Source organism: Leiobunum rupestre, chromosome 4, assembly GCF_980474605.1.
Source record: "Leiobunum rupestre chromosome 4, qqLeiRupe1.1.hap1, whole genome shotgun sequence".
NCBI classification, from domain to species: Eukaryota; Metazoa; Arthropoda; class Arachnida; order Opiliones; family Sclerosomatidae; genus Leiobunum; species Leiobunum rupestre.
In genome coordinates this window covers 61,819,434-61,842,809 of record NC_143387.1, presented here as the reverse complement: position 1 = coordinate 61,842,809, position 23,376 = coordinate 61,819,434, and the positions used below count along the sequence as shown (strand labels likewise).

General features: G+C 37.5%; 3 protein-coding genes across 3 annotated transcripts in view; 2 read left to right on the top strand and 1 right to left on the bottom strand.

The window, feature by feature from the left end:
* The window catches only part of Loxl2 (Lysyl oxidase-like 2), a 40,475-nt gene extending 38,038 nt beyond the window's left edge, over positions 1–2,437 (top strand). The window contains exon 6 of the mRNA XM_090173698.1: positions 988–2,437. Coding sequence (XP_090029824.1) covers positions 988–1,110 — 123 coding nt within the window. The 3' untranslated portion in view covers positions 1,111–2,437. The remainder of the gene's footprint in view (positions 1–987) is intronic.
* Positions 2,438–7,393: 4,956 nt separating this feature from the next.
* The window catches only part of Pus10 (Pseudouridine synthase 10), a 29,531-nt gene continuing 13,548 nt past the window's right edge, over positions 7,394–23,376 (top strand). The window contains exon 1 of the mRNA XM_090172308.1: positions 7,394–7,525. Coding sequence (XP_090028434.1) covers position 7,525 — 1 coding nt within the window. The 5' untranslated portion in view covers positions 7,394–7,524. The remainder of the gene's footprint in view (positions 7,526–23,376) is intronic.
* On the bottom strand, positions 11,859–17,300 carry LOC149948630 (glutamate-gated chloride channel-like). Its single transcript, XM_090173697.1, has 8 exons — positions 17,126–17,300; positions 15,551–15,633; positions 15,222–15,292; positions 14,387–14,604; positions 14,236–14,318; positions 13,477–13,617; positions 13,013–13,395; positions 11,859–12,383 (listed from the first exon to the last, which is right to left on the bottom strand). Exons 1-8 carry the CDS (start codon positions 17,188–17,190, stop codon positions 12,180–12,182), a joined length of 1,248 nt encoding a protein of 415 aa, XP_090029823.1. The 5' UTR covers positions 17,191–17,300; the 3' UTR covers positions 11,859–12,179.

The following is a 23,376-nucleotide window of genomic DNA, read 5'->3' as shown; positions in this document are numbered from 1 at the left end:
AATTAGGGCCCGCTTTTCCAGATTTTTTTATCTTCCGAAAAGATAAAAAAATTTAATTAGTGAAAGTTGAATGTTAATTAGTTTTTTGGCAGTAGATCGATACATGAGAAATGAAGCTGTCGTATGGGTGTGTTTAGTATGGGTGTAAAGGTGTCGTTTATGTAGATATAAATTTAAAATTCCGAAGGTACTTCCTCTTGTCACAAATGAAGCGTTTCGTAACGGTTTAAATGCCTGGAGGTTAGGCCTTATTTAAATTTTAAATGAATCTAAACAAAAATATTTTTTGGCAAGCTTCTTCCTCGTGGGAAGGGGCTGCGGTATCCTACCGAGATTGTAGTACGTTCCAGTAGTCCTTAAGAAATTACAAATTAGGAGTCCATAAATATTTCTCCCGTTTTGATAGAAGAATTTGAATACGACATTTTAATGTCGTCGAAACATTTCAATTTCTTCAGAGCTTGGGAGATAAATTATGAAATTTTCGTCGTACAAGTGCTGTTTGCTATTGTTAGTTCTCGGTGAAAAACGCGACTGACAATTTGGCCTGTGAACTATGTTGCTAACATCAGAAGTAAATATATCGCAGTTTTTAATGAGATTTTTCAATCACGGTTGAATTAAGTGTGGAGATATCCGCTTTATGATGTAAAATGTAAATTATACATTAGTTTTCCTTCGAAACGTATTTTGTAGAGCGGGAACTTGCCACAGTAAAATGTTTCGAGCGAATAATAATAGCGGGAAACAAAGTTGAACACTTATCTCATAAGATATATATTATGTACTTCTGATAGTGAGTGTAGGGAGCTGTTGGCTCGCGTGGCTTGAAGGGCTTGCCACCACCCTCCTTCGCATTGTAACACCTGATTTAAAGGCATTAAAGATCGCCTTTGGGTATTAGCTTAACTGATTATTATATTAATTTTTCTAATTTTGTTTTCTGAAATTTCATTAACACTTGCATCTTAATCTTTTAAATTTCAGGTTTCGATCAACCCAGAGTTCAAGGTAGCCGAGATGACCTTCGACAATAACGCTGCTCTATGCCAGCTGTATTACAATACTGTTTCAGCTAGGATCTTCAATTGCACTCTAGTCCGACCTTAAACCACACCTTCCTCTTTTTATAATATGAACAAAAACTAAAAAGGACCTTTTTAAGCTCTCTTCGACGGGTGAGCCCTTTTTTAAAAAAAAAAATTAAAAAAACAGCGAAAAAAATTGAACATTTTTTAAGATCACCCCTTTAAACACTGCCTTGTCGATTTTAATATTACAATTGGAGGACCCCCTGGCAGCCCTGCTATAAAACAACTTTTAAATCAAAAATGACGCTGCGGGGTGGGTAACCCTCTAAGTTATTTTTGTCAAGATATTAATCGCCCAACCTTAAGTCTTTCTTTTTATCAAGAATGTTTTAATTCGTCAGTCGCGCAGTGTCTTAATTTTTAGCCTAAATTTAGTTAGGCTTTTTTTTGATTACAAAATAAAATCAACAACGAACCTTTCATTTTTTTTTAAAATGTGTTTAAAATTAGCTTTGTCGATAATTGAAAAAAACAAGCTAGAAAATTTGTGTTTTACATCCCTCTTAACCTTTTGTTTAATCCTCTTGTGCCATTTTTTATCTCCGAAAGTTTCTGCGCTAGATGGCGGCGCCGTCTATTTGTCTGTTACTTGTAGATGGCGGCGCCGTCGAGAAATTTGTGTGCCTTAAATCTGTGACAAACTCCCATTATTCTATTAACGCGCTGCAAAAACCTTTCTAAATGAAAATAGTCTTTTCTAAATCCTATTTTAAAGTGGGATCTCTAAAGTTAAATTTGACGTATATTTAAGGTATCCTTGTAATCTTTTTTTTTAATAGGAGAGATCTTTAAATAGTCTTGTAATTTTGTTGTACAGTTATTTTCAACCACCCTAAAATATTGGTTACGTTGAAAATATAAGTTATGTTAGGATTTTTTAAATGCCAGTCTTTTTAAATATAATAATTCAGGCTAGTTACTAGTACAACATGTTTTTAGGAAATTATGTAAAATATAAACTGTTTAGATCAAATAGGTCAAAAATTTGCACTTTAGCTAGATCCTTCTTGTATTTTTATTTCTGGTTGGGACAGACTATTGATTTGAATGGCCATGTTCATAATGTTGATGAAAGATGTTGTTTTTATGAATGGAAGCGTGTGTGTTTTTTTCTTTCAAATTAGTTTTTAACATTTAAAATTCACATTAAATTTCCGAGGCACTATGTACTTAAATTCCAAGAATGCTGTAGACAGTGTATATTTTGGAATACACTATCGCCAAAACACATTTTTTTAATATTCGATTATTAAGATTTCCGTATTTAATTTTTCATCATTATGTTAATTTCACTTAAACAATCGCCTTGTTCCAAAGTATAAATTTGTACCATAATGCACGAAAAACTGTCAGTGTTTAAAAAAAATATTTGATACCATCTCAAGTGAAGTGGTGTTGAACACTAGTTCATTTTGCTAGTAATTGGTTGTTTATACAAAAAAACTTTGGCGTTAAATAAATTGTTGTTTCTTTAACAATGTTTCGTTCTTTGTACCTTAAGACAAATCTCTCATTAAGCTAGATTTTAACAAAAACTAGAGGCCCTGTGTTAAGAGACTTTGAGGCCCCAAATTATAGGGCCTGAAGGAGCAGCTGAGGTCCAAGGACGCCCGGCGAGTCCTGCTCCTTCATATTATGAGGCACTGTGCAGCAGCCCACTTAGCACCTAGGGCGATCGGTGATCTACGGACTGGCTAGTAGTTGGCCCCACCGGCTATGCAATCGTGTAGGACCCCTTTCCCATAAATGCAAAATATTTCCTCTTTGGCCCCCAATTTGAGTTGAGCCCGATTTGACCGGCGATAGCCGGTTAGCCGCCCTGGTCAGTCCGCGCCTGATGGGCCTCAGGCAAAACATGGAATTGATCAACGCGATACTTGGTTACCACCATAGATATAAGAAATGTATATAAAGGTCTAGATAAATTTCGGGGCGTCTAAGCCTAATATAAAATACGGAATTGACACCTAGCAGACACCGAGGAAGGCACGTGACCAAGAGCGCGAGCTCTCTTAGCATTTTAGTACTAAGTGCTTGACCTTTCCGCAGGCCGTAGTCTTTAGACACCATCTGTTGGTGACTTTTAGTATAATTTTTAAGAATAAGACAATGGCTCTCGCGACGATAGCACGAGCTTTCTTACCGATAGATAGCGCCTTATAAGGATAGCCTGAAGAAATAACGCGTTTCTGCTAGCTGTCACCTCCGTATTCACTCCCTTTGAAATATTTTATCTAGACCTTTATCTACGTTTCCTATATCTATGGTTACCACAAGGGCAGTAGATACAGGTACGAGAAAGAAGGAAAAACAATTTCGATTTTTAAACGTCTTCATATTCACGGGGAGGCAGATTTAAACAAACCGCGGCCATTGTTATGACGTGGTTCACCATGGACAGTACTATTATAGTTAGTTTTTACCATTTTGATGTTAAATTAAAAATAAAACTACGAGCGTAAAAAAAATAAGCCTCGTCAAGAACTGCTAAAATTACGTGACCGCCTTTTTTTTGTTTACAACTAACTCTCCTGGCACGGCCAACTTTGATCTCTCGCGCTACAGCGGCCATCTCATTCGTTGACGTTCCTGTGTTAACCTATGAGCAAAAGATGTGTATGACGTGAGCGCCCCTAGCGGATTATTATTTTTAGAATTGCTTTTACATTGAAACCAATATAACAACCGAGCGTGGCGCTGAACTTCTACACGTTATAGTACAGTTTATAGGGGGAAAATCCTTGCTCGCGGAATTTCGACGAATGTGTTGGCCGTTGTAGCGCGAACAGCGCGTGATCAAAGTTGGCCGTGCTCCTTGCATTTAGGTCGTTTTAGGTGATATTTTTCAACAGAGGCCGCCAATACACTTTCTCGTCCCTGTATCTACTGTCCTTGGTTACCAGGTGGAAACAAGACGCTTTAGTGGGGATTCGTTGCCGCCAAGAAAAGTTATTTATTTTACCCTTGAAAGTGAATTTTTAATAGCGATTAGGAACTATAATGAGTTTTTTCTTAAACATATTATTAATGATTGATCTAGATGTTTCGCATTTAGTTCGACGAATCTGAGTGATTGTAGCAGAAGAACGTCAAATTGCATTACTGCCAGATGCCACGAAATACGCTCAATTTAGGAGTCAAAATTCGCGATTTCTTTGGCTGTGAGAAACTGAGAGCGCAACATTTTTATCGTTTTCTCTTTTCGGTGTAGAATTATACTTTTAATTAAAAATAAACTGGCCATTATGACCAGTGAACCCCCGTTGAATTAGGAATAATACTGCTAGAATTACAATTACGATTTCGGTTGCCATGGTTACGCGGGATCTGTTCTGAGAAGACTGTACGAAATTCATCTTTATAATTAGGCGGTAGCGCCATCTATATTTTGTAAAGATATATGGCTAAAAATAAATAATTATTAGCTAACTCACCGTAACTTGTGTTAAAAAGGATCGTGTTGACAGATTAAAATTATTTTTAAACATTTTCAAAGGTTTGTTTGTTACGATAAATCATACATTTCAATTTCGCGTCAGATTCGCTCAAAAATTCAATTGCCATATAGTGGCCACCACCAGAGACAGATGCCGCCACGGTAGAACGATAAAGTTGATAAAGTTTCCTTATTGAAAGAAATTGGTCCCGCGCCAGCCAGATTTAGTTGTACCTCTATTTATTAACAACTCAATGGTGAACCCCCCCCCCCCCCCCAGATTCTATTTAATTTACTGGTCATAACCCAAAATAAACTGGACATTGACCGACGCCACCGCCTTATTTCCAACACTGCGCCAGATAAATTCTGGCTAGCAGACGACAAAACCGATTTACTCCTTCTTTGACGTCATCGCCGCAACCTGTATCATATTGCAACATGCGATTCCGTAAACTTTTCAAATTATAAACATTGATTCATCTGTTTTTCATTGTTGGTTTTGTTTATATTGATATTCCAATTTCCATGCTGTGTGCTTGGCGTGATCTGTATCATATTGCAACATGCGATTCCGTAAACTTTTCAAATTATAAACATTGATTCATCTGTTTTTCATTGTTGGTTTTGTTTATATTGATATTCCAATTTCCATGCTGTGTGCTTGGCGTGAAGGCCTCGTGGCCTCCGCTATATCACGGTTTATAGAATCTACAAACCGTGGCTATATACCTCACTCTTGTTATTTTGCCAGTAGCGGCACCAGGATTTTTGGGGAGGTAGGCCAAAAATTTTGGTTTCCCCAAAATTATGGAGGCCCCCCCCACCAAAATTTTTTCAAATACGTCCACGTGGATTATTTAATTTTTTTTTAAGCAAGTGGTGCAATTTTTGGGTAAAATGGGTACGCGACGAAAAAATTAGAACCAATAACACTTAACAAATGAGTGGTTATTTACTTATTTCTATCAAATTTACATTCGTTCCTTCGGTACTTCGCACGTACATCCCTTACATCAGAACTTACAACTTAACGAAAATGAATGGTGATAATCACCGATTTTGTTCAAACTCGGGTATAATGTACACCTCCTTGTAACTTGAAAAACCTGCAAGGGAAAAGTTGCGACGGGCTTTCGTTTTGTCATGGCAAAAGAAAACGTTTTTGACAACATGATTTGGAATTTTCCCATTGAAAATAACATGGAAATCTGAAGGATTTTAAGGGCCCTGTGAAACCTTTAATTTTTTTTTAAATTTCAAAAACGCTAAAAATACATTTAAATTGATTTTAAAAATTTAATTAAGTTTAAATGCAATTTGGTCAATTGGGGGACCCTTAAAATCCTTCAGATTCCAATGTTATTTTCTTTGGAAATAATCCCAAATCATGTTGTCAAAAACGTTTTCGGTTACCATGGCATAACGAAAGCCCGTCGCAACTTTTCCCTTGCAGGTTTTTCAAGTTACATGGAGGTGTACATTATACCCGAGTTTTAACCAAATCCGTGATTATCAGCACGGGTCGCCTCCTTGTAAGTAAAGTAAGTTTAAGAACCATTTATTTGTAAAGATAAAATTAAAGATACAATTTGGATATAGTATCGCTCGCCAAAAATTAAAACTAAAAAATAAACTAGTGTCAAAGAAAAGTTACTCGTACATCTGAAAGGAATAAAAACAGCAGTGTCGTTAAGCGAATCACTCGCAGTCTCGCATTGAATATTGAAAAATTAATAAATAAATAAATAAATTATTTCGCAAACAAATTACAGAATTTTCTGATATGAAATAATTTGGAGGCTCATATATTAAATTTTGGAGGCCCCTTAAGACGACTTTTGGAGGCCCCTATCAAAATTTCAAGTAGGCCCAAGCCTACCCCGGCCTGTTGCTGGCGCCGCTACTGATTTTTGAGGATATTATAAAACGCTAGAAGATCCTATTTGTTTCCGTTTCGAATCACCAATTTCAGCGAAGTTTTCTAAAATAACGTTCATCTACACCTGCGAATCGTCCCGAGCATTGATTAGTTCCGTTGGTAAACATAGCCAATCTAAGTATTTACAATTTAATTCGAGTTTTCAATTTCGAAATCCGAAAACTCAGTAAATTAAATTTTGAGAATACGAGTGAGCGTAAACAGAAGTAAATGAACCGTGTTATCGAAATAGCGATCAGAATCGAAGGGCGTTTTCCTTATGAAATTGATGAGAAAATCGAGTCAAATAAGAGCTAATTTCCATCCCCGTCTTTTGACGATATAAATTGGACTTGGGAATTGGGGGTATAGCTATTTCTATGTATAAAAAATGGTTTCATGAAAACAAAATAGTTTCTTCTTCGGCCTAGGAGCGCGAAAAATTATAAATTCAAGGTCAAAATGTAACTTTATAAGGAAAACGCCTTCAACATGGGGAGTATAGAGTAGTAGCACTCCGTAGCTTTGGCCATGGCCGCCATTGTGGGCGCGAATTTTTTATGAATAGGAAAAAGCATGGGTGACATCGTGTGACTTAACACTGCCATTACTCTATAGCAAGTCTGATAACTTCGGTTGTTTTACTTTTGGCGTAAATCTATGAAAAATGTCGAGGTCGATGTCCAAATGGTAGGACGTATCGATATTAAGTGCGAATGTTTATAGAATAGGAGCACTCACAGTGAGTCCGGATAAAACTTCGTAGAAATAACTATATATAGCAGAAGTGTATAATATATCACTTTTACGAGATATATATATTTCTAGCAAATAGTTTATTTCCCGATAATAGTTTATTTCTTTTCAGAATATAAACAGAGATGGCGATACGTGCTCTAAAAAGAACTAGAGAATCGAGCAGACGACAGTGTACCGTATAGGTTTCCAAGTCTTCAGAAATATTTATCGTTTTTCAATGTTTTGTATTTAAATAGTTGCCTTAAATCGTGTATACGATTCGAAATTTTTAATTATCATTTAATATTAAATAATTTCTTCACACTGCCAGCGAATCAAGTAAGCATTTGTAAATCATATGTACAATTTAGTCCGTAAAGTAACCAAGCGCGCCTAGGGTTAACACTTGTATGTGTTATTAATCATTAATAACCATGCAATATGAATATCACTAATCAAATATAAAACGTTAGTAAGAATATTATTTTTATTAATAAATAAAATTATGTAATGGTAAAATTCGTAGCCAACAAGTAAGGGAAAAGCGATTTAGCTTACCAATCCAGTTATGTTAGAAATCATGTGGCAAATATTTTTTGCCTTGTAAATGATTCAGCCTCTTACTTGATTCCCTACACATATTCACATGATAATTATCTAAATAACATATAACTATCATTGTCATCAGTTGTAGCTTTGGGATGATAGCTTCGTGGTAAAACCAAGCTTTCCAGTGAAAATACACTGTGCGTCTTAGCATTTATTATCTGATAGAATTAATACAAAGCATTGAGTTGAACATTAGCTAAGTTTAAGAGTATAATCATATTCTGAAGGCAATTCAGAGGAAATCTAGTTTGATATGAACCCAGAATGAAAATGCTATTAGAAGTCAAAATACACTGAGTGTATAAATACTTAATGGTGGGGCAAAGCTCAATTTAAACTCGCTTAAAAACACCCAAACTCTTCCGCGAAGAAACAGAATTTAAATTAACCAAAGACTAGATAACGTTCTAAACACTAAAACCGGAACAATTTTTAGAATCTACGGATCATAATTGCTTTTAGAAACTAAATTTGGTATTTGCTTTTTGAATTTAATAAGATGTAGTCTTTTATTGATGCAACTTTTATTATCAGACCAAAAATGTCACGTGATGCAATGCAATGTGTAGCAGCATTTAATGTTACACTGATATGAATAATTGTTTGTAAAAGGAAAGCTATATTTAATTGAAGAACGTTAAATTAAATGAATAAGTAATGTGGTGGTATTTAATGTTACCAAAAGTAAATATTAACTTTTGATGTTTCACTGTTGTTATTAAAAAAAAATGGTTTATAATAGCAGAAATACATGTATTTCTGATAATAGGAAAGCTATTTTTAATTGGAGAACATTGAATTACCCAAAAGCGTTAAAAAACCACTTTGGGGAGATGGAAGTAATATATTTTTTAATAACTATACAGGGTAAAATATGTACAAATAAAAGTAAATCTTAACGGAAGTGACGCTAAATATTAAGCTCCCCCATTTGTTCCCACCGTTTTATTTCGCGCAAAGTCACTTGTCCACACAGTTAAACGCTTTAACTACCTAAAAGTGGGAAATTCAAACGTGGGATTTTATCCGACAACGTGTTTTGATGGGAATTGTCACACTGTGGTCGTTTGCTTTCACGCTAAACCTCCGCTCGGGTCGAATCATTTGATTTAAAAAATCATAAGCGTTGTCTAGCCGGCCGACTGGAGCCGTAAGATCCCGTTCTCATCGCATCCTGCCATTTTTAATCGTGGCAAAAGAGACAGACAGGCGCCAATGGCGACAAACAAGTAGTCGCCAGGGATTCGTCCGACATATTTTCCACCCTTTCCACATTTGACCGACAAAGTAACCAACAACCCCAGCGTACATTTTTCGTAGATATCAAATTTAAGCCAAAAATTAAATAGTTTCCCAACCGTGTGAAAAGATATAATATGCATGGGCACGTTTTTAAGTTTTTTTCGGCGAACTTTTACTTACATTTTACGAACTCTGCGTAAGTGGGCCCGCGAAATTACTAAAAATTGGGTTAATTTTTACTAGACCCTAATTTTGGGGTCGGTTTTGGCTGCATATAGATTCCGCTAAGCCATGTAGTTCAAAAACTGTGGCGTTGCCATATTTTACACTTACTTTCTTATGAAAAGTTAAAGGACCTCGCGGTTCCAATATCAGTTTTTTTGAAAGCTTACCAGGACTTAAATGAGTCCCTGGCTTACCTTATTGGTTATTAATTTTCAGCTTGTCTGTGTTAAACTTATATTACGACTTAGCTGACTTGTTTATAAGAGGATTGAACTACCCTATGTTAAGCCTTATTCTGATAGTTGCTTTACGCGGGATTGTACCTTTATTCGTATATTCGTAAAAATGCCTTATAGCGCAAAAAGGCAGTATCACTGGGATTCGTCGGCCTCCGGGTTTTGGGGGAAACGTAAGGGGTGGGATGAAACCCGCTCTTAACGTCACAAGCTGCTGAGAGAGGGAGGGAGATGAGGATGTCTGCAACGGAGCGACAACTCGACATCTTGTGACGTGTTAGGCGACTGCGCAGTTCGTGGTTTTCTTCGTGTCGAAATGAGCCGGGCGTCATGCGCGCTACGGTGAATGAGGCCCCCCTCTTGTGTTTATATTACCATTAATGCATTAATGGCAAATGCAACCAAATCAATTAAGCAAAACATAGGAGCTAATTATCAAATATCAGGGTGACCATTCTTCCTATATTTTATAATTTTTCCTATATTTCAATGCTTTCCTTTATTTCTCTATAATTTAACCATTTTTCCTATATTTTTCTATAATTTAACCATTTTTCCTATATTTTTCTATAATTTAACCATTTTTCCTATATTTTTCTATAATTTAACCATTTTTCCTATATTTTTCTATAATTTAACCATTTTTCCTATATTTTTCTATAATTTAACCATTTTTCCTATAATTAGATATTATTTTGTATTTCGCGCGGTTTTTTCGTAACACAGATGGCGCTCAATGTACTAAATCCCTTTGATAAAGTGAAAACTGCTTCTCCAAAGAACTGCACTGAACGTAATTAAGAATATCGTCGTCTGCTTAAAAGAAGTTCCTTTTATATTAAAACAAATTCAAATTTTATTATCAAAGATAATACTCGTATATGTTCCTATATTATCAAAGAAAATACTCCTATATTCTCCTATAAATCGACTGTTGAATTTTCTATATTCCTATAAATATTTTGGGGTTTTTCAGTGGTCACCCTGAAATATTTTAACTTCATTTTGTTAACTTTTGCCTAGCGTTTGTCTGCCCTCCGTCGTTGGTAGTCTTTATTTTCCCGCCAAGCTACATTGTGTAAGCTCTCCTAAGCCACGTTCACACTAGAGCCTAAAACCAAGTTTAGGTCGGTTTGTATGCCAGTTTTGACCGCCGACGATAATTCTTGGTTCACACGTGCGAAATCGCTTCACCCCGGTTCGCTTATAGCCAAGGCTTAACGTCATTTCAAATTATTACTAGAATTTTGAAAATACTTAAATGTATCCCAAAACAATTAGTTAATCATGTTTACTATACATACAGTAATATTATTTGACATTATTTTGGAAAATACGAGCAATTTGACTTCCCCGCCTTGTCGTTTTGAAAGCGATTCCAAGCGAACTGACTTGGACGAGTTGCGTCCCGAACCAACACGAAGCGATTTCTCACGTTGGTTTTAAAAACCAGTTATCTAAACGAAGCGAATTTAGGGGTAAGTGTGAACGTAGCTCTAGTAGCGTCCTGGAAAGCGCGACGGAAAGGAAGTATATTACCAGAAGTATATAATATACATCTTACGAGAGAAGTATCCAACCAGGACGTAAAACTGAAACATGTAGTTTCGACAGCCAGTTTTCAATGCGCGTGATTAAAATTTTCCTCGTTTATTACTCCACTTAGCAATATAAAATGTACAAAATCACACTCCCTTAGAATATTTACTAATTTATATAGCATGTTTTTCTGATTAAATAGGTTTAGAATTCCCATAGCGCTATTTTTCCTTCGGAAATATATTTAGACAAATCAGCCAGGGTTAGCTGATTTAAATCAAGTACCGAAATTGGTTTTAAAAAATAAAAACTTTTATATGATTCTTAGCTTAAATTTAATAAATATAAATATATATATATATATATATGGATTAAGTCTTTAAAACATATTTGTTTTAGGTAAACTTATGATAGTAAATTATATTTAATTGATTTATTTGATTTTTTTTTAAATCATAATTTGCCCACCCTGAAATCAGCGGTAGCTTATAACTAACTAGAGCATAGCACCAAAGATAATATAGCGCCGATTTGATTTGGGTCGGCGGCGGCGTTTGTCAAAAAATTGACGATTTTTTAAATTCAAAAAATAATTCAAAAATGTTTTTGAAAGAAAAATAAATATAGCTACGCAGAAAATTAAAAAAAAAATTGGCGGCGGGATTAAAAATTTATTGGCGGCGGCGCGCCTAAGAGAACATTGCACGTCGGCGGCGGTTCGGCGACAGAGAAAATATCGGCGGCGCTATGCTCTAGCACTAACAGTGTATTAAGAGCTGTATTATATATTTAAGTCGGTGTTATTGAATAATAGATAATAATTTAAAATGCCCACAACAAAAATTTTATTAATAAACTGGCATTTTGATATGCAAGTGCAAAATTAAACAAAAAAAAAACCACAAAAGTATCATGTGCAAAAACTAAAAATTATAAAACCTTATTGTACAGGTACATTTTGATCTTGTCAAGAAGGCAGATAAACTGTACCATAAAACCAAAAACACTTAGCAAATTAAAAAAAAATAAGAATATCACGAAACAAATATAAAAAGTTAATTAATAATATAATTAAATGAGTAAAATTACTTAATGATTAAATTTGTGGACATCATTAATGAGTTCATTTTATAAAAGTAAAATCAGAAATGGTCCTTTTCGTTGTAAACTGCCCAGTAGATAATGTTGAACACGAGGTACAGACTGGGGAACAGCACTTTCGCTATCAGATCCGCCTTGTTACTCTTGGAAACCATTTGGCAAATCTGGCTCTTCTTAAACGAGCCCTCCTCCTCGCCGTCTTCCGCTTTGTTTTTCTCCAAGTCTTCTTCAGCCATGATCTTTTTCTAAATATATTAAATGAACAGACCTTATTATATATATCCCTATTCTGATTACGTTATTCGCTTGAAACGTGCACTTTCTCAGAATCGCTGTAATTTTTCAGCCCGCGAAGGTACATACAGGGTCTTTTTATTGAGAGGTTAGCGCACGCCTATCTTGGCCGAATTTGCGAATTACAATCCGCTACCGGTGGTAGGGAAATATTCGTGTGTCTCGTCGCGCCATCTAACGACCGCTAGTAGAGATTAATGTGATTTTTACCGCGTAAATTATGGTAGACTTAATAAAGACTGTACACTACGACGCACCATCTATTGAACCTTCGCGTTTTAATACATAATATAATTTTTGTTTAAATACTATTTGTTACATAATTTATTTATGCTGCAGTATAGATGGCGCAAACCAGCATAGTGATATTTTTCCTCTGCTTAAATCTGACCACATAAGTAGCGGATTAAACCGACAGTACGCTAAACTCTACATTGAAAGATACAGCTTTAATTTTTATGGCCTAGATGGATGACTTTGGCCTAAGGTGGTGCCTTGGGTATTAGCCTAGCTGATGATTATTATTACGTATCTCGTGAAAGAGACAACCGTACTTATGGATATTGTTAGAAGTCCTTACCAATGGCATCGCGGCGGCTTCGGCGTTGTAATTTGCGGCTTTGGAACGACCAAACTTCTTGATGGTGCACGTGGTAGCGTTCGTCAGGTAGAATTGAAGCAACGCGTACAGACAAAAGACGGCTCCCATGGCGGTGTAGACATTCGTCCCGGTGATGACGTAGGATGCCGGAGATGCCCCGACGGAGTACAACCAGATCCCGGAGGACACGATTAAACTCGTGACCAGAACGGTCAGGGACAAAGACGGGCTGAGTTTCTTGTCCACCCAAAACGAAAGCCATGCGATCAGTACGGCCAGAATGGATGGGGCGTAGAAATACATGAAGAAGGGTGCGAAGCCGCGTCTTAAGACGAAGTCCGCCTTCAGACATCCGTACTCTCCTGCGAAGATAAATATGTTTCAAAGATTAGCTAGTTTCAAACCACTTTTATTTGGAAATAGAATTTAAAAATGTCGGAAACCAGTTATGGTTTTGCTGGTGCAAATGTTGTTGGAAAACTTTTGTAGCCTGAATGGCGCTCCGCGGGTCATGATGGCCTTCGAAACTTGTATCGGGTCTCCGCTCTTCCAAACCAACACCACATCTTCCGTCGTGTAACCATCTATTCAGTGGGAAATGTTTCGTGTATTAGTGTTGATAATATACTTCATAATCGCTACTTAAGGTGAAACACTGCGAAAATGGCGTTTTCTAGAGTATTGTAATCCATTTTTTGATTAACTCTTAAATATTTTGCTCAAAAATCCCCAACATGGGCGAAATATTAGGAAATATTCGTTCATTTTACGGACAGCTTTATGAAAGACTAGTTAATATATACGTTTATTTTGTTAAATAGATATTAGACTAGGAGCAAGAGGGGTTGCATTTTCAATTTAGGCAGATAATAAGTTTTTACTATATATTTAATATGGTCATGTAAATGGTAAACCTTACCCATTTTTTTCGACGCGTATATCGCCTAAGAAATTACCCTTAGCTCTTTCCACACTTCTAAACATGTTCTAGTCATTTTATATTAATTTACTTTTTTTACGATGGAGATATATATTTAAAGTTTGGAGTTTTAGTAGCCTAAAGGTTTCTATTCGCCTCTGGTCGGACATAATTTAATTCATCCCTACAAGTCAATGAAGCGCGAAGCTGAGGGCGGTCTAACTCCATCTAGTGTCCGACGCCAGTACTAAATGATTCGCGGAGTTTCACCCGAAGAACTTACAAGAAGCGACAATGATGGGACATTTGATTCGATTAAGGGGATAGAATGCCCAGTCGGAGACGCATCGGGCGTTCAAAGTTACTCTGGAATATGAAAAGTAGAAGAATGTCGTTATAGGGACGTTGTTCTAATATCACGTATTTCGATAAACCTTCTGCTGTAAAGTATATCGCCGTTGGGATAAATTCTCATCAGAAGATTGGGCTCCATTAAGTCGTGGAAGTGTCCCTTTCTCGAATTGGAGAAGAAGAGATCCGGCACCCACAAGCGTCTAGTGTCGCGGATACTCAAATACTTGACTCCTTCGTTGTTGAATTTTAATCGAGGGTCGTTCCATCGTTCCCTGAAGGTTATCTGCACTCCAACCATCTGTATCACGAGTGGATTGGGTGTCAGAACGTGAACCATTGAACTTCAAGAAACGCGTACGCGTTGAACTCGACGCCATTTTCTACTGCCAAGGCTGGGAGTCACTCCTGGCCAGATAAAGTTGGCTTTGCGTTCAACGCGTATCAACTCCCACGAGTTTTGACAAGTGATTACGGGACAGACATTTAGAGTGCCCAAGGCGAAATAAATATAGGCTGACGTCACTCTGTTTTTCGTGTCACAGAGGGAGATTATTATTCGGTAATGGTTCAAACTATTAAAGCTACAGTTACAACCGCGACTCTGCAATTAGTGGATCAGTTAGCTGAAATAATTACTGATTACTATTTCTACAGTAACGTAGAATCGACATGATTGCCAAAAACGATAAGACGAAACCATACGCGATTTAAAAACAAATTATCTGGTCCTACGCCTCGATGACGACTAGCGCGTATTTGATCCGATGTCTGGGTTCAAAGTCCAGTAGTCCACCAAAAATACGTGTTCAAGCTGACACACTTATGCGAACCCAATTTGTAAACTCATGTTTATGATGCCATGGGTCTACGTCTCTGTATGGTTGACCCCTTCACTTGTCTCCCAACAATGCTTACCTCTTCCGTGTCTTGTTCGAAGAAGATGTCCCGCAAGTAGAAGTTGACGGTGACCACAACTGCCTCATTGCCTTTAGCAGTACATTTTCAAAATACGAATCGTTAAATTTGTTTTAAAATAATGCGCGATTTTCATTCAGGAAAAAATATGATATTGGTTCATTCGGTTTCAATGTACCGCCTCAAATTATCAAGCAGAGGCGACCAAAACCCCTTTAACTCTTAGAATTTGTTTGGATAGGAAATTTAATCTTAGTCGCTAATGATATTTGGTAAGCCTCATCGTGTGAAAGTGTTAACACGATTAATTAGAGGAAAAAAAATCAAACTTTGGTTGGCCGGCCGACTGGAGCCGTCGTACTTGTCCAACAACTGGTGCAAAATCTTGCTATCCAGCATCGCCGCATCCTGCCTTTATTCAATGCGCGAAAAGAGAGATACAGAGATAATTGTCAGGCGCCAATTGTGACAAACAAGCTGTCGCGAGGGCCTACTCGATGATATATATGTCCATTCCCAGCCCCGGGACAGATAAAGCTACTGACGCCGTAAGCGTCCAATTTTCTACAGGAAACTAAAGGCTCGACCATAGAGTCCTTCAAATTTCAGAGCGTATAATTTCATAGTTACGCAACGCGAGCGCGTAAAAATGAAATACTTAACATGGGCGTGTTTTTGTGGATGGGATAGCGAGCAAATTCCCACAATACGAATATGGTTTGGGATTTTCTCTTGGGTAACACGCGTAGGTTAATTGTTATTCTCGTATTGTAATAGACATTTGTAACAGCTTGTCTTATACCGAAGGCACCACCCTATCTAAACTCGAGGAAAAAAGGGGTATAATGATGTTGTATTCACAAGGTCCTTTTCCACACGCGGATTTCTGCCTAGGTGTTTTCGGAGGACTGTTGAAAATTAACATGAAGTTCAACGAATGGCCCAAGTCTGATGTTTTGCAGTTTTCCAGCCACTTTTGAAACCTAGCTTTGGCTTAGTCGTTTTTATAAAGACCGACCTCGCGTTTCAACACGGTTACAAAAGTTAATTTGGAAATTAAGTTCTAAATTTCAACGTAAATCTATAATATTGATATTTCCTATGATACGCAGCTAGCTACTAAGAGCTATTCGTGACACATAACTTATAGCGGGCTTTGTCATCTGTTAAGTCTTTAACAGCGCCTCGCTACCGGACGATTTTTTTTTATCTTATGTCGTCACTCTGCGATAGCTCTCAGCAAAATATTTCCCATAGAGACACACTTATAAAACAATATTATAGATTTATGGTACGATGTTTAAATAAATAGTCCACTAGGATTTGTTGTTTTCCATGGGAAATTTCATTATACTTGATATTTAGGGGTGAGGCATCGTAGAAACTCCATTTTAACTGAAGTACAACGTTCAAGCCCGATACAAATTACCTGGGCCCTCGCGTCTAAGGGGCCCGAGTTTGAACAAACGAGGTACCCAACTTTCATTTTTATGTTCGAAAACGTTGTAGCTATCTCCAGTAATAACGACTATCTTGGGGCCCAGAATTATTGTTTTACGGGGCCCGGGCCCGCTCTCGACAATCCGAACCACGGTTATAGTTTTCTTCGAACATCTTTACTCTTATTTAACGCGTAATCTAAAAGAACGTTAGAATCTGGGAAAATAACTCATTGAAATCTACGATATAATCTATATTTTAGAAATGGATATGTCGATGATTTTAAATTACCCTTGTTTAATAAAAGTGTGAAAAACTTGGGTTAATAGCTTAACTTAACGCTATTCCATTGGAATTCAACAAAACGGCCTGTCGAATTGTCTGAATAAATATTGCATTAGACGCGTGCGAGAAGAAAAAGAATGGACACACGAATAAAGACAATAAAATGACTCGTCACTCACTGTTGTTGGGTGGTAATCCAAGGGGAGGTGCATATTAGCAAGACCGCCACGATGAGAGGCCGCATGGTGGCTGATGACGGCTTGAAAGGCGGAAAACACTAGCAGCACAACATCGCGACGATAATAATCCTAACGCTGATTATCCCATGACAGAAGCCGCGTCATTTTTGCGTCTTTGCCAACTTCTGCAAAATGATCCGTACACTTTAGGCGCCTCTCTGGGATTCGGCGTCCCCCCCCCCTCCTATATTGTCAAGCGGCGTTAACTTCGATAACTATAACTTTTTAAGCGGGTAGCGTCGCGAACCCCTCAACAGGAAGGGTTAGGTTTGAAAAAGTAGTCCTCGAAATAGTTCCCAAGCCTTTTTCAACGGGGCGCTGTGGCTATATATAGGGGTCATTCTACTGTCTAAGTCTAATCTGCTGCCACCGAAAGAGAACGTAACCGTATGCCACACCGTAACCCTTTTAGAAATCAAAATAGAAAAAATTAAAATCAATTTATAGCGAGAACGATTCTCGTTCCTCGACTCGTCTAGCGGTTGGTGGTCTCCCTGTCTGTCTGTTCTCACAGTATGAAGTGTATAGGCTTGAATATTTTTCACTGGGTTTTTGGAAGGGTAATGGAAAACAGTTCCAAGCGATAAGACTTCTATTACTGTAGATATCTATTCGAAAAACATTTATACCAGATATTCAAATATTTTCATAATTTTTCTGAATTCCGAATTTCCTACGATTTTATTTTCCATTATTTTTCTGAATTCAGAATTTCCAAAATATATCGGATATTTCTCTACATATTCCGATTTTCCGATTTCGAGATTTCCATTATTTTCTTCGGATTTCCGTGATTTCACTTTTTTCTATTTTATGTGGATTTCTAGATTTCCAGAAATAATTATTTCGATTTCTTGCTATTTGTACACCAGAGTTCTTGAGTGGCTATGTACCTCCGGGTAAAAACACAACAAAGGGCCCAAACCCGGGTCCCTCAGGTTTCACGGGCCCCTGAAAAACTGTATCGACTTTTCCCTTCGCTGTTGATAAACCGGGATAGTATTCTCCTTAGTGGTAGCTAGAAGCAACAAACACAGCACCCCAAACAAGGAGAACGCAACCCGTCAAAAGTCGTGCATTTTCTTGTGTACAATTTTCATTGGTTAGACGCTTTAGCGCCTGCTGCCGTCGGACGGGGAAAATTCGGAAATTGTCTTCCCCCCGCCCGTAAAACGTTCAGCGTAAATGCTCGTCCAATGAAATTTGTCCACAACACTGCGTTAGCGTGTTTAAAGGCTAGCTGCCTACCTGCGTTATCCTTGTGTTTGTTGCTCCTAAGTGGTAGTTAGCGTATTAGAAGTCGGGCAAACGTGACATTGGCATGATTGGCTTAACTTTGTCGATGACTGCATCGTTTGTACAGACAAAGCCTAATCAAGAGTTGATTTAAACATCCATCCGAAAAGTACGATTTTAATTGGGTTGGTTGTGGAAAAAATTTATTCTTGCAAACAATTTCTAAATATTATAATAATCAAACCATATTTTCGCAGTTAAGCCCAGTTCACTTTATACAATTAATTGGTCCACTTAAATGTATCCAACTAATTTTAAGCAAGAAAATTGTATTGTGTGAACAGACAATTTGTAACAATTGTTCCCACTTTTTCTGTTCACACTATACAATTTTCTGGCTTACAATTAGTTAGATACATTTAAGTGGACCAATTAATTGTATAGTGGGAACTGGGCTTTATTATAAATATATTTTCAATTCCAAAACAAACTTCGTTCTTCTTAAATATTTTCGAGAAATTTTAATCGTTATCAATTTTAGTATTTTTTAAGTGCTTTTCTACAGATATAATTTGAGGAGACGTTGCCAGGGTTGAACGGCGCTTCTTGTTTGCGCACATTTGCAACCCAAAAATAGTGCTCCGACCTGGGCTCCCCCAAAAATAGTGCTCCGACCTGGGGTCGCGCGCATAATAAGAGGCTAAACATAGGCCGTCGGCGTTATAAAAGGGGCCCCTTTCGATTCATTTTTTCAGGGCCCATCAGTTCTCTACCACCGTTGCCGAATAACTTTTGATGAATTCAAAGGCTTTGGTTTTTTGTGTCTCTTGGGGCAAGAGAGAATAGCGCTCCCCGGCTTTTCGCCAGGTTCCCCAAAACTGGTCATTTGATAGCGAAGGAATTTTTCTAAAAAGATACCCGTCCAACATGTTCAGTTTACATTTTTAACCAACTCTATACATCCCCAGAACGCTCTTCCCCCAACTTTTTTTTAATGTACTCTATTTTGGAAGTGTTAAACATATTTCCAAATTTTATTTTGCTAAAATTGTATCCATGCCGTAAATTTTGATATTTATATCGGAATTTTACGAGATTTGTGGTTGCTCGCGAGCTGCTGATCACTCGCCGTAATCTGCGTTTACAAGCCTGTAGCCAGTGTTCCTATAAAGCCACCTTTTTGGAGAAAAGTCCAGGCAAATAGTGGAAAATTGGTAAAAAGTGGCAAATAGGGGCTAATAAAGATAAATTGTTTTTCAAAGCTTAAAGGGCAACGCAAGTGGCCATGTAGGGGGGCGCTTGGTTTGGAACTATGTTTTCTTCTACAAGTCGTAAGTTGGTTTTCCAAGGAGGATTTAATACAGCGCGAAAACCTTATTCTCCTTGGTGCAGCCCTTGACGTTGATATTTTCAATTAAACAATATTTGGGAATAAAATTATTTGCCAATTGAATATTTTTAATTAAGGAGGTTGAAACATTAGGCCTTGGACGCGGTAAACCTCTGCCACTAGCCTCGCCTTAAATTAAGAAAATTCTTAATCCAAGGCCTCACACACTTGGTCCTATATCCCGTCTCCCTTAACAATTTCCATATCACGTCGCCGTTAAAACAAAACCACGTAACTTGAGATACGTGTTTTTGTAAAAATTGACATATTTAGATTCTACACCCCAATTTACGTATATAACATTAAAAACATTAATAAGTTGCAATTGAATTTCTTTTTTTAAATCGAGAAAACATTTAAACGTATCTTTGATATTCACAACTTATTTCGCGCAAAAGCACGTATCTTCCTTTTTTTCAGCTCCATGACGCAAAACCACGTATCTCTAAAATTTCCCCTTTAGCAAAATATTTTTAAATTAAAATCCGCATAAATTCCATATTGAAACGAAATTATTTAACTATAAAATTAACTCGCCTGTAAAAACCTAACACGCGATTTCACAAGTCCCTGCAAAATTAAAAATCAATTTTTCTCAAAAAGGCCATCGAAAGTGCATGGTTTTGTTTTAACGGCGACGATCATTATACACCGACAGAATATTTATCTTTGTTTTATTACACTTCTTTTGTATAAAGGATCCGATTTTTCGGTGAGTTCGGAAACTTCACTTTCTTGGGCCATTTTCGCGACTAAAGGATGCATGGATTTTGCATAAAAACCGCGATAGGCGCATTTATACAAAATAAATTCGGCAAATATGGTTCTGCTTTTTTTTACACAGGAAAAGGCTATGGCAGATAGAGCATGCGCAGTCGTTCTTTTTATCTATAAGATAATTTACCCCCTGCATGGTCACTTGCGTTGCCCGTTAAAAAAGTAATTGGAATTAAATATTTAAGAAGTTTATTGGTAAATATTTTTTGGTTTACACTGATTTAATTATTCCAAAACAATTGAGACTATTATAATGTTAATCAGAATCTGACCATTTCTATGCATATATCAGCTAAGGCACCACCTTAGGCCCAAGTCATCAAGCGTCTTTTAAAGCCATAAATCCAGGTGGCCGGGTTACAATGCGTAGGAGGGTGATGGCAAGCCCTTCATACCACGCGAGCCAACAGCACCCTACACTTAAGTAGCCTAAATCTGAAATTTCTGTTAAAATATTTTTTATTATTATTATTTTATAATTTAAAGGTTAACGGTAATAGTTAGTGTAGGGAGCTGTTGGCTCGCGTGGCTTGCAGGGCTTGCCACCACCCTCCTACGCATTAGCTGAAAACTATTCGTGAGTTCTAGGACTGAGCTGTGACGTCACGCAAAAGTTCTGGATAGTTCAGAACTTTTGTACGAATAGTTGTGATTCAAATTAGGATCGTACGATTTGACTTACGAAGCCCGATGTGCAGACGAATTTTAGAGATTTCAACCTTGAGTTCCGACCAGTACTTGCTCTTGAGCAGGTACCATTTAGAACGGTTCCGAATGGTTCAACAAGAGGTTCTTGTCTGCTTATAGTTTGCATTTGGGTAGTTCTAGAATTTTTTTGCCGAATAGTGCGCATGGGGACTGGTTTAACGGTTCAGAACTCACGAATAGTTTTCAGCTATTGTAATCCGGCCACCGGAATTAAAGGCTTTAAAAGTCGCTCGATGACTTAGGCCTAAGGTGGTGCCTTGGGTATTAGCCTAGCTGATTATTATTGATTATTAATTTTCTGTGGTAAAAATATTTATTGGCCACTAAATTCACTTTTGTCCAGGCCGAAATTTTCCATTATTTTCCACATTATTGTCCACCTGGGATATCTTTGACTGAAGTAAAATGATTACCAAATTGACTACACATTTAAGCGGCGGCTATCGGAAAAAATTCTGTGTACAAAACTAGATCATTAGCTTTTCTTGGCCACATACATTACGAAAGTATTTTAGGCTATCTATCATAACTTAAGATATTTGGGTAAAACAGGGTGCACGACAAGGCGATCTTCTGTTTGGACGAATCTATCGAAATCAATTATTTATGCTTATTTCATCTTAATGTTACTCGCATCTTCAATATCAAAATAGCTTCTGTAAAAAGACTGAATTCGGACCAAAATAAAGGCAGTGAGATTATAATTTTTTCCCTGATTGCTATTTATCCTCAATTTTGTTTATGTGGGGGCTCTGCCGCCGTATGTTTTTCCCTGTGGGGGCTCGAGCCCCAGAGATCGCCGCCACTGACACATTTAGAATTACTAACATCAGTGTTATTTCTGTTAATTTTTGCATTACCAATATCAGTGTCATTTCTGTAATCGGTGTACAGATTTGGAATCTGGCTAGCCCCTTGGCTGCTTGTCTCTTTGAAACAATTAAATTTTTTACATATTTTTCGTTATATAAAGTGGAAAGGAAGTAGTTTTTTAGTGTACAAACATTTAGTTTTGACTGTTCTAAAGTGGTTAAGAAACTGAATACAGATTTATGATTACAAAAGTCTGTATTCAGTTCCATCAGAAGTAAATGAACCGAAGTTATTGGAATTGACCTGAAAACTGGTAGGCATTATCCTAGTTAAAACGCGGCTGTATATAATTCTGTGATTTAAGCGTGGGCTCTAAAAATTACGTGAAAAATTGGAGCGCGCGTTTTGAAATTATGTAAAGACAGGCATCATTTCAATATCACGTTTTATCAAGCATAACAATGGGTAACAACAGTACGGTGCTTAGCTGTTTTCTCCGAGAGACGGTAGGTGGCGATAGTAAAGGATGCATTAAACTATGGCAGAGGTGGGCAAAAATAGTGAGCACTCGTTTTTGAAAATCCTGCAGTAATGAGCGAGCGCTTCAAATTCGAATTCCAGCTGCTCTTGTTCAGCGAGAGGGCTAAATTGAGCAGCCTCTGGGCGAGCGCCGAATAGTTCGCTCCGGCGTTGATGGCTGACGGCGCGCTGAGGGAGATTCCCCCCTCGACGGGTTAGTTCCCTCACTTTTAAGCGCTCACCGCGCGCTGAGCGAGATCTCCCGATCGTCGGAATAGCCCCCTCACTTTTAAGCGACGCGTTAGTACCCTCAGTAGAAAGCGCTGACGCAGCGTTGAGGGAAAATTACCGAGAGAAGGAATAGTTCGCTCAGATTTGAGCGCTAGCTACGAGCGGATTTTGATCACGGTGAGCGACGGTAAAGTTCGTTTACGCAAATCGCTCACAGCGCGGCGAGAAAAAATTTCAAAAATCAAACATTAAACTATTACTCGGCTATGGGTTTATTATTTACTTTTTTTATTAATAAAATGAAGGGTACTCTAAACGTCGGGAGTTAATGATATCTCCGATTGAATAAAATTCAAAGGTTCTTCCGAATTTATCCAACGATAAACTAGACTGCAAATATTCCGTTTAGTGTTAAAAGAGCTTTATTAAATATTAAAAGCCACAAATTATAACAATAAGCGCTAGTATACATTCTTTTGGTCTTGACAAACTCGGCAGGTGAAATGGGCTACGCGGT

Coding starts and splice junctions, on each gene's coding strand:
- LOC149948630 (XM_090173697.1), bottom strand. CDS start 17,190: ATGCGGCCTCTCATCGTGGCGGTCTTGCTAATATGCACCTCCCCTTGG. Junction 15,634..17,125: donor TGGATTACCACCCAACAACA/GTGAGTGACGAG, acceptor CATTGAATAAAG/GCAGGATGCGGCGATGCTGG. Junction 13,618..14,235: donor TCCCATCATTGTCGCTTCTT/GTAAGTTCTTCG, acceptor CCCACTGAATAG/ATGGTTACACGACGGAAGAT.